The sequence below is a fragment of the Olea europaea genome, chromosome 9, assembly GCF_002742605.1.
Source record: "Olea europaea var. sylvestris chromosome 9, O_europaea_v1, whole genome shotgun sequence".
Lineage (NCBI taxonomy): Eukaryota > Viridiplantae > Streptophyta > Magnoliopsida > Lamiales > Oleaceae > Olea > Olea europaea.
The window spans coordinates 14,742,555-14,758,653 of NC_036245.1; the positions used below are offsets into that span (position 1 = coordinate 14,742,555).

The 16,099-nt window shown below is 32.2% G+C and overlaps 2 protein-coding genes across 2 annotated transcripts; both read left to right on the forward strand.

Annotated features, from left to right (window-relative positions):
* The first annotated feature begins 3,829 nt into the window (after positions 1 to 3,829).
* LOC111399783 (E3 ubiquitin-protein ligase PUB24-like) lies at positions 3,830 to 5,476 on the forward strand. Its single transcript, XM_023027264.1, has one exon. It carries the CDS (start codon positions 3,952 to 3,954, stop codon positions 5,176 to 5,178), a length of 1,227 nt encoding a protein of 408 aa, XP_022883032.1. The 5' UTR covers positions 3,830 to 3,951; the 3' UTR covers positions 5,179 to 5,476.
* A 2,540-nt stretch (positions 5,477 to 8,016) lies between these two features.
* Positions 8,017 to 10,307, forward strand: LOC111399784 (E3 ubiquitin-protein ligase PUB23-like). The gene is made up of 2 exons (XM_023027266.1): positions 8,017 to 8,223; positions 8,669 to 10,307. The coding sequence occupies exon 2, from the start codon at positions 8,680 to 8,682 to the stop codon at positions 9,919 to 9,921; it is 1,242 nt and encodes a 413-aa protein (XP_022883034.1). The 5' UTR covers positions 8,017 to 8,223; positions 8,669 to 8,679; the 3' UTR covers positions 9,922 to 10,307.
* The last annotated feature ends 5,792 nt before the right edge of the window (positions 10,308 to 16,099 follow it).

A 16,099-nucleotide genomic window follows, 5' to 3' on the forward strand; every position in this document is an offset into this window, starting at 1 on the left:
AACTATACAGCTTGATCTTTCCCCCACACATTTACTCAAGCACAAGGTCGGACTTCATGTTAAGGTCGGGCCTATGCCTCAAGGATTGAGGTCAAACTACAGGCTTAGGTCGGGCTTCATGAGATCGGGCTCCAAAAACGTCAATCCTGCTTTGACTACAACTCTTTATGGCATTTATCTTCTTTCAAATCACTTATTTATAACAGTTTGACTCAAATTAAAACAAAACACTTTTATTATAACAAAACACCCTACATGATAAGGATAAGGGTTAGAGATCGTTGAATTCTTTTACAACTTTACTACTAACATCTATAAATACATAACCAAAACTCATTGCTAAGGTACGTTTTTTCATACAATTTCAGTATACGTTCTGATACAAATTCCCTATTTGACTTAAGTGTCAAAGGGGGACGAGAACAGGCCTCGTTGCCTTTGTTTCGAGTACTACCGTTCATGCTCTTTCCCAGTCCTCAAGCTTGGGAGATCTACCAGACCCAACACCAACCCGCATTACCACTATAGCAAATAAACAAGTAGGAACCACGAACTCCATGACCTTTGTCGACAACATCATCCATTATTGCCACCACCCATTAGAAATAAAACCCTACAAATACAATTTTAAATAATCTCATTGCAAGTAAGAAATTACCAAATCTATTCGATTTTAGGATAGACAATTACAATTATATTATAATTAAATAATACCTTAAGGCCTGTTTGACATAGATTTTTGGATAATTGAATTTATGAAAATGGATCTTTTTGGAAAATATATAGTTAAAAGATAGAAAAAAGTTTTTGATCCACATGCAAAATTATATTACTAAAAGAATGTGTAATCGAAAATAAGTTTAAAGAAAAATGAGTTTTAAAGAATACATATAAAAAATGTAAAGAAAGTATGTTTCTTGAATAGCTTCCATTTCATTTAAAATAAAAAATAAAAAAATTAGTAGATTTTGATAAAAGTTGTTAAAATGTATGCTAAAAATTTATAAATCTCATAAATATGTGTAAAATTAATTTAAACTTATTTCTAGCTAAGCCAAACATAGCTATAATGTGTTCTCATTCAACAACCATTGCAAATTGCAAGCATAAGACAAAGGCATCAGTTGGGGGTTCTTGATCACTGGTCAATTTGGGGCACAACATACGGTTTAATCTGTCTGCAGCTTGAGGGGCCAAGGTGTAGACTCCAGAATTTAGTCACTGTAAGGTGGATACCTGATATCAAAAAAAAAAGTATAAGACAAAGGATTTTGCTCATTGTACATAAAAATGGTACATAAGCAGTTATAAAAAATGATGTAGAGGGAAATGATTGGATAAAAAAGTTGACTATGTTTTTAACTGATAAATAGTAAAGTGTCATGTGGATATTATTTATTTTCTTATATAAATTTTTATGTACATGTAGCAAGATCCTAAGACAAATATATATCAATGTTTTTCGTCCCTATTTGGTCCCCATTAAATTAAAATTAATTTTTTCTCTCTTCTTATCAATCACGTATTTTTCAATAAAATAATATTACATGTAACCCTACAAAAAATTTCTTTCTTTCTAATAATACATTTTTCAAAAAATTACTACTCTTTTCATTATAATTTGAAAAAATGGAGACCAAACAATGGCAATCTTTCAATCCGAAACCACAAAATGAACAGTTAGGAGGGAGAGTCAAGTGATCAGTTGGACCGTTGACTTGGCTTTTGACTCAGTTGGAGACATGACTTTTGTTTCTAATTTTTCTATAGATTGATTGGTTAGAGCAATCGTCACGTCATTCATTTTGAATATCCAAACCCTACCTTGAACTTCTCCCCTTCTAATTGCACACTAGTCCCCAATCTTTAGAGTCTATTAAAAAGTCGTCTCTAAATTTAAATTTAGATTTTCAAATCTCCAACCTTTAGTATCTTACACATGGTTCATTGACTTAGTTAATTTCAATCAATTGTGCAGTTGGGTCATGATAAAAAAATTTAGAGGTAAAATCGTCTTAGACAATATTAGCAACATAATAACTTGTTAGATAGGAACTCCCAAACGATCAAATGTATCGGACATATTGGTCAAGTTTGAAGATTAGAAATGACTTTGCAGTAGGCTCTAAAAACTGGGGGCTAAATGTGCAATTTTTCATGTGGGCATTCAAGTGGTTTGTCATCTTCTTTCTTTTCCCCTTTTACATGGACTAGTATAGTTGGGTTGAAAATGATTCCCTATTATGTTTTCCAAATTAGAAACGTATCAATTCAACTATATGGTGGCTAAAATTTCGTCCATGTTTGATTTTTTTAAAAATAATTTTTTAATAATAAACTTTGATAAAGATTGACGAAGAGCCAATTTGATTTTGAGATCTAAATGCTTTTTTGACCGGTAAATGCTTATTTAATTTCATAAAAGTATTCATATAAAAAAGCAAAATGACTTGAATCTATACATTGATTCAATGAATTTCTAAAAAATTTTAATTTGACTTAGATATTCAAATAAATAGAGTAATAGAAAATAGGGATAGAGTAAAAAATATACGTCTTTACATTTTTTTATTATTATTAAAAATTTTATCTCCGCCAAATGACCTGTAAATGTGTGAGGAAAAAAATTGATAAAAATTGTGGGTCTTATGAAATGCATGTTAAAATTATTAATTGTGGATTTCAATTTATTTATTTATTTATTTATTTTCATTTTTTTAGTTAAATGAAATAGGAAAAATGTTCAGTCTTGGTGATGGTTATTTTCTGGAAGCTTTGTCCTTAAGTTCACATTTCATTAGTAATAAATGAGCATTAAAATGTTAATATTATTAAGAGGAATAATTCAAAATCTTTCCTTTTGATTAATATTTTTGTATTAAATGTGATTTGAGATTATACCCTTAAAAGATAATGTAATAAATAACATCTTTTGTCATAAAACTTTTATTTAACAATTTAGAAAGTCAGCCGAATACTTGAATTAATGTTCAAAAATGTTACAACGTGCTTTTGAATAATATTTGTTCAGAAATAAAATATTGGTAGTCTGAGCATTTAAATTTCATTAATTGCTAGTTGACCGTTGGTTGCTGGTCTACTCTGGAACCTCAGGAGTATATCTCTACGGCTTAAGAGTGTTTGTTCAAAGCTTAACAAGTCTAGACTTTTGCTTATAAGTGAATCATAAAATAAATAATTTATGGCCAATCCTTGTTCTCCTTTGAAATAAGACCTCCTTTGAAATAAGACTTTTTTTTAATCTAAAAGTAAGAAATTATTAACTTATCGTTATGAATTACTTAAAAATAAGATCAACTTCTAAATTTAGCCAAACATACCCTATATATTTTCTGAGTTAGTCTACATGTGACGCCCCATTGTACCGACCTCCTCAAAACAGGGGGCCCACGATTTTTTTTTAGTTGTGGACCCCCTTGTGAGAGGTCAGTCAACCCCGATGTACAAATATAAAAATCCATATTTGCCCCTCGGAGCATATACCAATGGTGCAAAGAATAAGGGTGAGGTATACTCAGCCTTACTGACAGTCGCAGTGTGAAGGTTCGACTCCTGAAATATGGATTGAGACTTTTTGTGGGCATCATTTTACAGGCAGCTCTTGTTCCCTGGTTTGCTGAGGTACATCGCGCGATTAAACTCTCTCATGATGCTCCAGAGGAGGGATCGTGGGGGACTTAAGGATGGGGTTCAACTTTTTTTTTTTTTTTTTTTTTTGTTAGAAAAATCCATATTTTCTTGCATGTGACCACCGAAAGATCCAATGAGAATGTAAGACTTTGATTTTCTTCTCTTTGAACAGCCGCAATCTCTTACCAGAATATGCAATTAAGCATTTTCTTGTCCATCCACACTTTTTCCTTATTAGTTCATTCCTCCATACTCGTAAATTTATGACTTATTTTCTTCGCTAATTTTGCATTTCTACTTATGGAAATTAGTAACATTGAAGTCCCCGAGTATTTCATCTGTCCAATTTCTCTACAAATAATGAAAGATCCAGTAACAACAATTTCAGGGATCACCTACGATCGAGACAGCATTGAGAACTGGTTATTCAAGAATCACAACACAATTTGTCCAGTCACGAAGCAACCTTTGCCAAGAGATTCAGATTTGACTCCAAATCACACTCTCCGCCGTCTGATCCAAGCATGGTGCACTGTGAATGCTGCATATGGTATTGATCGAATTCCGACGCCGAAACCTCCACTTAGCAAATTTTATGTACTGAATCTTGTTAGAGATCTTTGGCTCCCTGATTTGCAAGTGAAAACACTGCAAAAGTTGGAAGGAATCGCTGTGGAGAATGACAGAAATAAAAGTTACATGGTGGAAGGTGGTTTAGTTAAGGCCTTGATGTATTTTATCATATCATGTCATAGGAAACGTCAAACAGAAGGTTTAGAAGAGGCTCTAAGTCTGTTTTACCTTATTCGAGGTTTATTAGGCCAAGAAAAGACACCCTTGTCCCAAAACGAAGAAATCGTCGAATCCTTAACTTGGGTTTTAGGTTTCGATGGGATTCTTGATCACGTAGCCCTGAAAGTGCACGCCGCATATGCACTGAAAGCCGTTACCGAAAAGGCAAATTCAAGCACGCTAGCAAAATTGAAGCCAGAATTTTTCGACAAGATTGTTCGTGTTCTACGGGGTGATATCTCACAGCAAGGATTAAATGCCCTTTTACACGTTTTTCTAAAAACTTGTCCATTTGGGAGAAATCGGATAATGATGATCGAAGCCGGGGCAGTTTTCGAGCTCATTGAGCTTGAATTAAATATCCCAGAAAAGAAAACCACAGAACTTATACTGGGAATCTTGTTTCATTTATGTTCTTGCGCAGATGGAAGGGCTCAACTTCTGAATCATGCGGCTGGTGTTGCAGTAATCACAAGGAGGATTCTGAATGTTTCAAACACAGCAGATGATAGAGCCATTTTGATTATTTCAGTGATCTCTAAGTATTCTGGAACTAATGGGGTACAGCAGGAAATGTTGAGGGTTGGAACTGTAGTGAAGCTGTGCATGGTGCTACAAGCAGATTGTGCCGTACATCTAAAGGATAAAGCAAGAGAAATCCTAAGAACACATTTTGATGTGTGGAAGGACTCTCCTTGTATTGATCTTCCCACCTTAACAAGGTACACAAGGTGATCCATATCGGAACGGTACTAAATGGTACCAAAGATCGAAATAAGGTTAAAATTTTGTTCATCGTACTATTCAGTTTTGTTAAGTTCTATGTGAGGAACATTATAGTCATTATTGGACTTTGTGCCGTTGAAATTGATTTAGTTTGATGATAATGATCCTTTTTCAATTTTTTTTTTTCCCTTTTCTCTGGATAAGTACTGCTATATGTAGTAAGAAATTATCCTAATTTATTTCATCAATGTAACAATAAACAGGGATAAGATTTTCTACAATCTAGTGGTATATATAACTGAAAATACGTGACTTCTACTTTTCATCTCAAACAAAATTTTCTATGGCGTTATTTTTGTTATCAGTGTGAAGGAAATTAATAAAAAAAATTCAATATCTTGTTCAATTATTGGGTTTGTTTGAAATAATTCTCCTTTTCCTTTGTTTCTCTGGTATTTTTTGATGCTTGCTAGTGAGAATTTTGGGTATATTTTAGTTGTAATATAAGCAAACTTGGGTTGAATATTAGCCTGCGACACAGTTTGGCAGCTGAACCAGTTTTTTTTTTCTCCCTCTTTTTATATGAGATGAGCATATCATATTTTATCACAACTTGGCAAACTTGAACGAAGACAGTGAGGAGTTTCAGAAATTTATTGTTTGCTGTTACAAATGGACGCTATGGCACGGGGCATTGATTAGTCTAAGTTTTCGCGACGAGTAGCACTTGAGAATGGCCTTGTCTGTGGTAGCAGCGAATGCGGTTGCCTAGCAAGGGTGAAAACTATGGCACGGGGCATTAATTTCATAGTTCGCCTCATGCCCCGAAAATCTCAAGTATGGCCTTTAATGTGTGTTTAGGCAACATAAGAAATACATAGTATATAGGACATTCTTCTGAATGTTAAAAAAAAAAATAATAATAATAAATAAATAAATAATAATAATAATAATAATAATAATAATAATAATAATAATAATAAATAAATAAATTACACTCCTCAATCCACCATAAAATCCTTATCGAGTAATATCTATTATAACTTATACTAAACTTTTTACACGATCTAATATGATGCACTACATGTCGTCTCATGGCATCTTTAGTAACATCAATTACACAATACGTTTAAAAAAAAAAGTTGAATTTGTATTTTCATTGTACTATTCAAAACAATACAATATTACATAATATTTGTTGCAATGGGAACAAGAATTTGTCATTGATCTCTCTCTACCTATAAACAAAAAAAAGGAAAAGAAAAAAGAAAAAAGGGACCAATTGAATGTAAATTTTGCAGACAAATAACACTATGACTGAGTTTCAGTAAAATATTAATAAAAGCCTTGGAATTGGAAATATTCAAATGACAAAACTAGTACTCTAAAGGTCACATTAAGCAATTAAAAAGTTATCTCTAAGCAATAAAGGATGATAGCTAGTGGTCGTTGATGCAATTTGCCATGTGAAGGGTTGACATTTTTTTTAAAAATAAAAATTAAAGTTGGTCGGTCGACCTTCATATTGCTTTAAAGCTCAACTTTTTGTTTTCAAGTTTCTCTAATTACTTAATCACATTGCTCCATTAATCTTCTATAGACATAATTTAATATTTTTGTCATATAAACATTAATGAAAAATATTTTTAACCAAAAAAAAAAAAAAAAATAGAATCGCGTTCCTTGAGAATTATTTATATAGTAGGTTTTTTTATTTTTTGGTTATCCTGATATTGAATTGTATACTCTTGAGTATCATCGTTGTATTTAATAATTTATTGGAGATGTATGTCAAGCTCGTTGATAATATATAAAACAATAAATATATAAGACTAAATGAACATAGTGAATATTTTTAAACTATCTAGAAGTACATTCCACTAGTTAGTAAATTACTATAGATGTATCGTATTAATTTAGAGTTGTTAGATTGCATACAACTCCATTCATCCAATTCCACACGAATAAGCTCATCTCAAAATTTAGTCTTATTTTATTGTGCACATATAATTATTTATTAATACAATAATTTCATTAAATGAAAATCCTAGAGATTTTGACTTTTTTTTGGTTGACTTAAACAGAGATAATGATAAAAAAATGATCAGGCAAATACTCATAATACAAAAATTAATTGAAAAAACTCCGTGCAGTTCGAGCCGGTGCCAACCTAGTTTGGTCAATATGGGCTGCCAACTGTGTGAATTAATATGCACCGGTGGTTCTTTACTATTTTAATCGGTGGTTGTCGGTCTGGAATGCAAGTACAACGAAAGTTGAGATCAATTTGATAAGATTTCTATTTTACTTTTACTTTTTATATAGAAATACTTTTTAAAGTGTTATCATAGATCATCTTCATTTAAAAACTCTTGTAAGTGATCAAAGTACTTCAAAGAAATTATTTAAATATGTTCAGAAGCAAATTTTGCCAAACCGGCCCTTATTAAAACAAAATTGGAATTTACCTGATCACCCCAAAACCTATCAATCCCGAACTCGAGCACGTTGCCCCTATCAGGCCCGAGGTGGAGCACGTAGCCCGAACTTCGCCTCAGCCAAATCCACCAATGCGAGGTCGGGCATATTAGGTCAGGGTTATGTCGTTATGTCTAGCCTTTCTGACGACCTATGAGAACACAAATCCTGTCCAACCTACAATCCTTATCCAATTTGACTATTTCTTCGACTCAAACAATGTTTGAACACTTGGAATGAAACACTAACTCCTTATCCTACGAGGATAAGGATCACAAAAGGATAAGTCCCTCTAGGATTCTATCATTAACACCTATAAATACACAACTCGAGCTTATTCTTGAGGTACGTTTTTCATTATCTCCAGTTTATAGCCTCACGCATATAATTCTCTTTCTGATTTAAATATCGAAGGGGTAACGAACACATATCTCGTTGTCTTTGTTGCAGGTATTCAAAGATCGTTCGTGTTCATCAAAGTTCGAAGTTCGATCATCAAGTTCGATATCTTTCAGGCAGTAATTTTTGGTAGCATCATTACCAAATTCTAATCCTTATCCCTTTTACTCCTTCATGGTAATTAAGCACGACTTGATCATCTGTTCTAAATTTTTAAAGAGAGAAAGTCAACTGCAGAAATGGCAACCAATAATATGCCCACAAACAAACTCGTAAGACTTGGTAAACTTGTCATTTGCAAATTACATCTTAGAAAGTCAAAGTCCAAATTTAATTTCTTTTAATAACCAAAAAAAAAAACGAAAAAAAAATTATACTCTGTCCACACAAACTGCACAAACACAATTTTTCGTGTTTTGACTTTCCCATTTTGAATCTCTCTCTCTCCCCCTTTATAAAACCGAATCCTCCAAACTCCTAATCCATACAATTCCTCAACAGCTTCATCTTCTTTAAATTACTAATAGCTTACAAATTTTTTCTACTTCTTTTCTTGCTTAAAATTGTATAATCACTTTTTTTTAGTGAGAATCTTAGGTTTACCAAATCTTGATCTTTGTAGCTGCTTGTGCTATGGATGAAATTGAAATTCCATCCTACTTTCTCTGTCCTATCAGTCTAGAGATTATGAAAGACCCCGTTACAATCTCAACTGGTATAACATATGATCGGGAGAGCATCGAAAAATGGCTGTTTTCTCAGAAAAATAACACCTGCCCAGTAACGAAACAAGTTGTTATTGGTTCAGAATTGACACCAAACATCACTCTCCGGCGGTTTATCCAATCATGGTGCACCCTCCATGCTCCTGACGGCGTCAAGAGGCTTCCGACCCCGAAAGCTCCAATCAGTAAAACCCAACTTTTGAAGCTTTTCAATGATGCCAAGTCTCCAAATATGCAAATGAAGTGCTTACAAAGACTTAGATCCATTGCTTCTCACAACGAAGCGAATAAAAGATTCATGGAAACAGCAGGCACGGCCGAGTTCTTAGCTTCGTTAATCGTGAAAAAAGACGTAGAGGCATCTTCAGCAGAAGTATCAGAAGATGTGATTGAGTTGAGAAGAGCCAGTAATGAAGCCTTAAGCATTCTCTATCATCTCCAGCTATCGGGATCCGGCCTTAAATCTCTCTTGGAGAGTAATATCGAATTAATCGAGTCCTTAACAAGCATCATGCAATCTGGGAACTATGATTCTCGAGTCTATGCTGTCATGCTTCTGAAATCCATGTTCGAAGTAGCTGACTCAAATCAACCAATCAATCTGAGAACCGAATTTTTCCTCGAATTAGTCGATATATTGAACGATCAAATTTCTCAGAAGGCATCAAAAGCCACACTGGAAACTCTTATCAGTGTATGTCCATGGGGAAGAAACAGAATCAAAGCAGTGGAAGCTGGAGCAGTGCCTTTGTTGATTGACCTTTTACTTGATTCTTCAGACAAAAGGGCTTCTGAATTGATGCTTATGGTGTTGGATTTGTTATGCCAATGCGCCGAGGGAAGAGCTGAATTGTTGAATCACAGTGCAGGATTAGCCATTGTTTCGAAAAAGATTCTTAGGGTTTCGTCTGCAGCAAATAAGAGCGGTATAAAAATTCTACATTCGATATCGAAATTCTCTGCAACTCCTGGAGTTTTACAAGAAATGTTGCAGATTGGTGCAGTGACAAAATTGTGTCTTGTACTTCAAGTTTTTGATCGAGGATCAAAGACAAAGGAGAAAGCAAGAGAAATTCTTAAATTGCATGCAAGAGCATGGAGGAATTCTTCATGCATACCTACGCATTTGTTAGCTTCATATCCTTCTTGAGGTGGAATTTTCTTTTTCTTTTTTTCTTTTTTTAATTTTTATGTCTGTGGGTGTCTGGACCAATTTATGCGAACCTCGACTAATCCCACGGAACCCTAAAATTTACAGTCGAGTACTCACCTCATTATCCATGAGGGGACTCGAATTAGTGACCATTGGGGAGTAAACCAAAGGCCCGATCACTGAACTACCTCTTAGAGTTCCTTCTTGAGATGGAATTATAATTAGGAAATAGAAATAATTAATTTAATTGCATAAATTTATGTTCATATAATTAAAATTCTAAGCCAAAATGTTGTCCGTATATAAATTTCAATTTTATAAACAATTATTGTATTAACTCTTTGGAAAGTTGGGTTTTAATGGGAAAGGTTCACCTTCTTGTCTTTTTCTTCTCTGCATCAATTTCTCTTTTTCGTTTGTCAATTGAAGATTGATTTAGAGACTTAATTGAAATGAATTTGAGTTAATCGAGTTAAATACAAACTCAGAAGAAGTCAAGGTCAAATAATTTTGATTTTTGATCGTAAATTTTTTTATTTATGTTTAATATCAAATGATTAATAGTAAAATGAATCAAGCTTGACTAAATTTTAGCTAGCCAGTTGATAGATCTCTAATGAGGTTTAGTGGTAGTTCTCGAGTTGAATTTCCAAAGTTTTACTTTATTTTTCAGCTCTAAAAATGAGAAAAAGTAAATACTCATGATGTATTTCCTTATTTAGCTCATGCCTTGGTCAGAATTTTAGCAAAAAATGGATTCTTTGGTGTCAACGTGTAAGATATAATTTATGTTATGTTGATAATTATGAAAATGTCAACTTCTAGCTGAAAATCTCAGCAATCAGTTGTTATTGCAATGACCAATTAGCCCTTCATTATGATCGCCCAAGAAAATAAACTGGGATAAGGTTTGAAGAAATGCAATAAGGGGCATAATGGTCATTTTAAACGCATGCTCAAAGGTGAAAGTGAAAAAGAAATTTTTTTCAATTAGTGGTGAGTCTGCATATATAAATGTTTTAATTAGATGTGACAATTTAGCTTCAAACTATTGAATTAAGCTGATTTGCCACAGAAAAATTATGTCCACTTGTTCAACCTACACTCGCATGTGTATGGGATTCGGGTGAATAAATTTTTTTTAAAAAGTGCCCCCTATTGTGATTGTACTGTCACCCTCCTTGCCAACAAAGTGCATTGCAAAATAACATATTTGTTAAAAATGTGATTAAGATCACAATCAGACATGTACTTTGTTGAACAATCGACCTTCAATGGTAGATTTTTCGGGTTCAGTTTAATCAATCTCATGAGAAGTGTGGTTTAGTTATTGTCGTTGTGCGGAATCAATATGCGGATGGACCTAATTTATCTTAGAACATGGAGCTATCCTTAGGGTTTTATATTACCATCATAAAAAAGAGGTTAGAAAAAATAGAGTCCCTATTTGGTGCCCATTATTTAAAAAATATATATAAATAAATAATGTGAATATTATTTTTAGAAAATGTGTGGTTAAAAAGTAGGAAAACGTTTTGAGTTTACGTGCAGAATATTTTATTGTGTGAACATATGATTGAAAATGATCATGTAGTAAAAAAAGTTTTAAAACAATAGGCACCAAAGAGAGGTAGAATGTGCAATTTTTTTCTTGTATAATTTTTTTTATCATAGTGAATTATTGAAGCGACGAAAATTCAAAGTGAGGCAAACCTCTATAAATTTGTGTGTGTCATTGGGACTATTTTACTTTTATGAATTTATTGTTATTGATGGTAAAATTAAGATTTCTAATTGTCAACAAAAGAAATAAAATTTAAGTGAATTAGTTCGAATTTAACTTCATCTGTTAATTGTATAACCTAATCTAAATCAAATTAAAGTTCTCTCTCTTGAAAGTGCCTTTTTTTTTCCAAGATTTGCGGAAATAACTATCAGTTACAAAATTACTTAGGGTTCATTTGATTGTAAGAATGTAATTTGAGTGGAAAGAAAACGAATTTTAAGGAACTGAATTGCCTAGAACTTATTTTACTGTGAATTGTCAATTAAATGTGTTTGATTGATATAATTTTTCACCTAAAAAATATTGAAATTTTGGAGCCTTTGGTGTTCGTTTAACTTTGTTTTTCATGAAAATTGTCAATTAAATGGATATAATTTGTTACAATTGCAGATAGAATTTGTTTCAATTGCCAAAAAAAAATAATAAAATAAAAAAGAAAATGGAAAACTAAATTCCCACCAAAATTAATGGTGTGTTTGATTAGCATGAAAAATATCACCTAGAAAAGAAAATGTTTTCCATTTTTTGTGGAAAATAAAAACCATCTCTACCCAAGGAAAATATCTTCCTTAAAAACAAGGAAAATTAGGCATATTTTCAAAAGTTGGAAAATGTTTTCCATGGAAAAAAATAGCAATCAAATACTCTAAGTAAGAATTTGGGTGAAAAACTGATATATTCCATGAAAAATTAATGTAATCAAACACACCCTAAATGATTGATTTTGCTTAAAAAGCAAGAAAATGGGTCATGTTGGGGGTAGGGTAGAAAAACAATTCCATGGAAAATTTTGGTTATCAAACAATACATTTGGGTGGAAAATTTCCATGAAAAATAGAGGTATCAAACAGGCCCTTATTTAAAATAGTTGGGAACTTAAGAGTTCAAGCACGATGAGTTGAGTTCATTGTGAAAAAAAATCCATCTTCTTTTTCTTTTTCTTTCTTTTTTTTTTTTTTTTATTCCCGAATCTGGATTACGTTTAATTGCAAATGTAACCATTTTCATGATTTGTAATTAAGAAAGTAAAATAGCTCCCTAGTCGACTTTCCTTTACAATAATTATCTAGTCAAAATTTACAAGAGCTAGTTCTTCTATACATTCGGTAGCCCGAAGACACCCGAATTCTACTTGTGTCTAGCAGCTGCCAGTTTATTTTATTGGCAGGAGAAAAAGGCCAATATATCAGCTTGCTTTCTAAAAAACTGATTCCATTCCATCCATTGAGAAAGCACGATGAATTTCCTCTACCAGCTTCCACATATCTAGGGATGACAACGAGACGGGTTCGAAAATTCTACTCGTGTCTAAATTTTTTGGGCTCACGAACCCAGCAACTTTCAATTTATTTTATTGGCAGGGGAAAAAGGCCAATATATCAACTTGCTTTCTAAAAAACTGATTACATTCCATCCATTGAGAAAGCATGATTAATTTCCTCTACCAGCTTCCACATATCTAGGGATGGCAACCGGGGGTGCCTCCACCCGGCCCCATCTTGCCCAAACAGGCAGGGCGAGGAGGGGAAGGGGCAACTTTTTGCCCCATTTGTTGCCTCATTTAATTTTTTTATATTTTTTTACATTTTCAAAAGTTCGAATTATGTTATTATTAGGGAATAAAATACAAATTTAAAATAAGTTTTTAACGAATAAATTATCTAGAAATAAAATTATTTTTAATCTTTTTTTTTTATTTTTTTTTCTTCTCGGGGCAGGGCACCCTCGACGGGGCGCTTCACCTTGCCCCGCCAACTTGTTCGAGGTGGATTTTTTCGCTCCATTCGAAGCGAATTTTTTTGCCATCACTACACATATATGCAACATTGAGAAAGTTAAAAAGGGTAAAAAACTTGAATGGTCCTCGTACTTTATACTTTGTGCGCATAAGTCCCTAAACTTTAAATCATACTTCATTTGTTCTCAACTAAAACATTGTGAGTCTTATTAGTCCCTTTGTCTGCCTCAGCCATTCCGACTAAAGAAAATGATAGAGTTGACATGGGGAACTGTTTATGTAGACGTTAATTTTTCCAACCCAACATATAAAAATACATGGTTGTACTATAAACAAATCTATTAATTATTTAAAATGATTTCTCTACTTTAATCACTCCTTTATGTATGAAATATATAACTTTAGATATATATTTTGAAATATTCCATGAGTTGTCAACGAATTTTTTGCCATATTTGTGACAATCTAAGGACATTTTTTGTCCTTTCTTTCAAAATTGGTCATTTTAATGAAGGATCATTATATTGTCTCCATTATTTTTATTTGATACACCACATTTAAATTGCAACTAAGTTTCTCAATTTTCTTTTTCATTGTAGCAATTATTTTCTTAACCTTTTTTTGTCGAACTCGTCCTTGATGATGATTTATATCAAAACATTTGTTTTCATGCTTTAAATGAGGAAAAAATATTTTTTTCTCACTTTTTATTTATTTATTTTTTAAAAATATGATGAAAAATAAGTTGTTTTATTTCATTTCAATGGACCTTTGGACATAAAATTGTTATCAAATACAAAATATATTAACTAATGAAAAGTTTGAAAGTAAGAATGATATGAAAAATAATTAGGGACATAAACTTTATAAAAAGCAAAGATTAAGAACCTTAAATACAATTAAAATATGGTGCAATAAATAAAAATTGTGATGTGAATATAACTACTCTTCAAAAGAAAAAGGAATTTTTGCCATATTTGTGACAATCCAAGGATATTTTTGGCACTTTCTTTCAATAGTGGCATTTCAATGAAAAAATAATTTCTACCATATTAGTGACAAGAGTGATTATACTGTCACCATAATTTTTATTTGATACACCACATTTAAATTGTAATTAAACAATATTTACTCATTTTAACAATTATCTTCTTAACTTTTTTTTCATCGAATTCTTATATTCAATTAGTATGTCTTGTCCTTAATGATGATTTATATTAAAATATTTTATTTTCATGCTTTAAAAATATTTTTATGTAGCTTTTATTTTTTAATTTTTTTGAAATTTTGATGAAAAAATAGAACTTTTGAACATAAAATTATTATCAAATATAAAATGTGTCAACAAATGGAACATTTGAGGATAAGTATAATATGAAAAATCATTAAGGACATAAGTGATATAATAAGCAAAGACTAAGAACCTTAAGTACAATTAAAATATGGTTTAAGAAATAAAAAATGTGATGTGAATATAATTACACTGACAATCTAAGGATAGTAATTTCTTTCAAAGTGCCCATTTGAATAATTTCTAGGAGAGTTAACTTATTGTTCTGTTTCTTGATATTCACAATTTTTATAACTATTTTAATTATATATTTCATCAAATTTTATTAAAATATATTAAAATCTGATTTTTATCTAAACCAATCAGAGGCTAGATTGTCTTCTCGGTTTCGTTTGTTTCACTACATTTTTTTATGTACTACGGAATAAAGAACTCTCAAATTACATAAATTTTGACCAAGCTATACTAAAAGTATCAGTCAACAAATATGAAGATAAATCACCCGCAGGGAGAGAGGGAGGACTAAAAATATGGAAGCCTAAACTTAAATGATTGAATTGACTGACCATCCAATCTGCACAGCAATTTATCTCCCTATGAACATGTCTTGTGGAGCAAAACCAATCACACTGTCGAAGGTCTTTAATAGCATCGATCAAATGAAAATAGTAGTGTAGACACAATTTTATCAACACCGAACGTCGAATTTTTGGTCATGAAATTAATGATGATAAAAATATAAAATAATATTAAGACAATACTAATAATGACATAGTTTTTGTATAAGCACTTCACATTTCACAGGGCAATACAATTCTACGAATTCATAGGACAAATTTGTGAATTCATATGGCAATTCCACATAGCAATACTATAAGAAACTCACATTTCATAGAGATATACTATAATCACTACACAATTTCGCAGGGCAATATATACTATTTTACAAATTCTAGTGACAGAGTAAGCAACTAATAATTACAGGAGACCAGAGGCAGCAATTAACTAGAAGTCTATCTGCTAGCAAAATCAATTGAAGTGCTATGTGTAGACAGTACCGTAGTAGGCTTCGAGTAATTGAATAGCAAAGTACTAATTTCATATATTAAAAAGAAAAAAACTAAACATTATTACAATTTACACAAATCAAAATAACAAAAAAATAATGCCAACGAATCGCTGGCTGCCTCAAAGCCTCGAACTATCAAACAAACAGAGCCGACGCAACAGAGTCATGAACATGGTAGCAACAAAAAATGAATGGCGAAAGTTGAAAAATGACAAGTCTGGCTTCAAGAGGAGGAGACTGAATGGCATCGGGACTGGGTGGGAAGAGTAGGCGGAGGGAGGCGATGGAGCG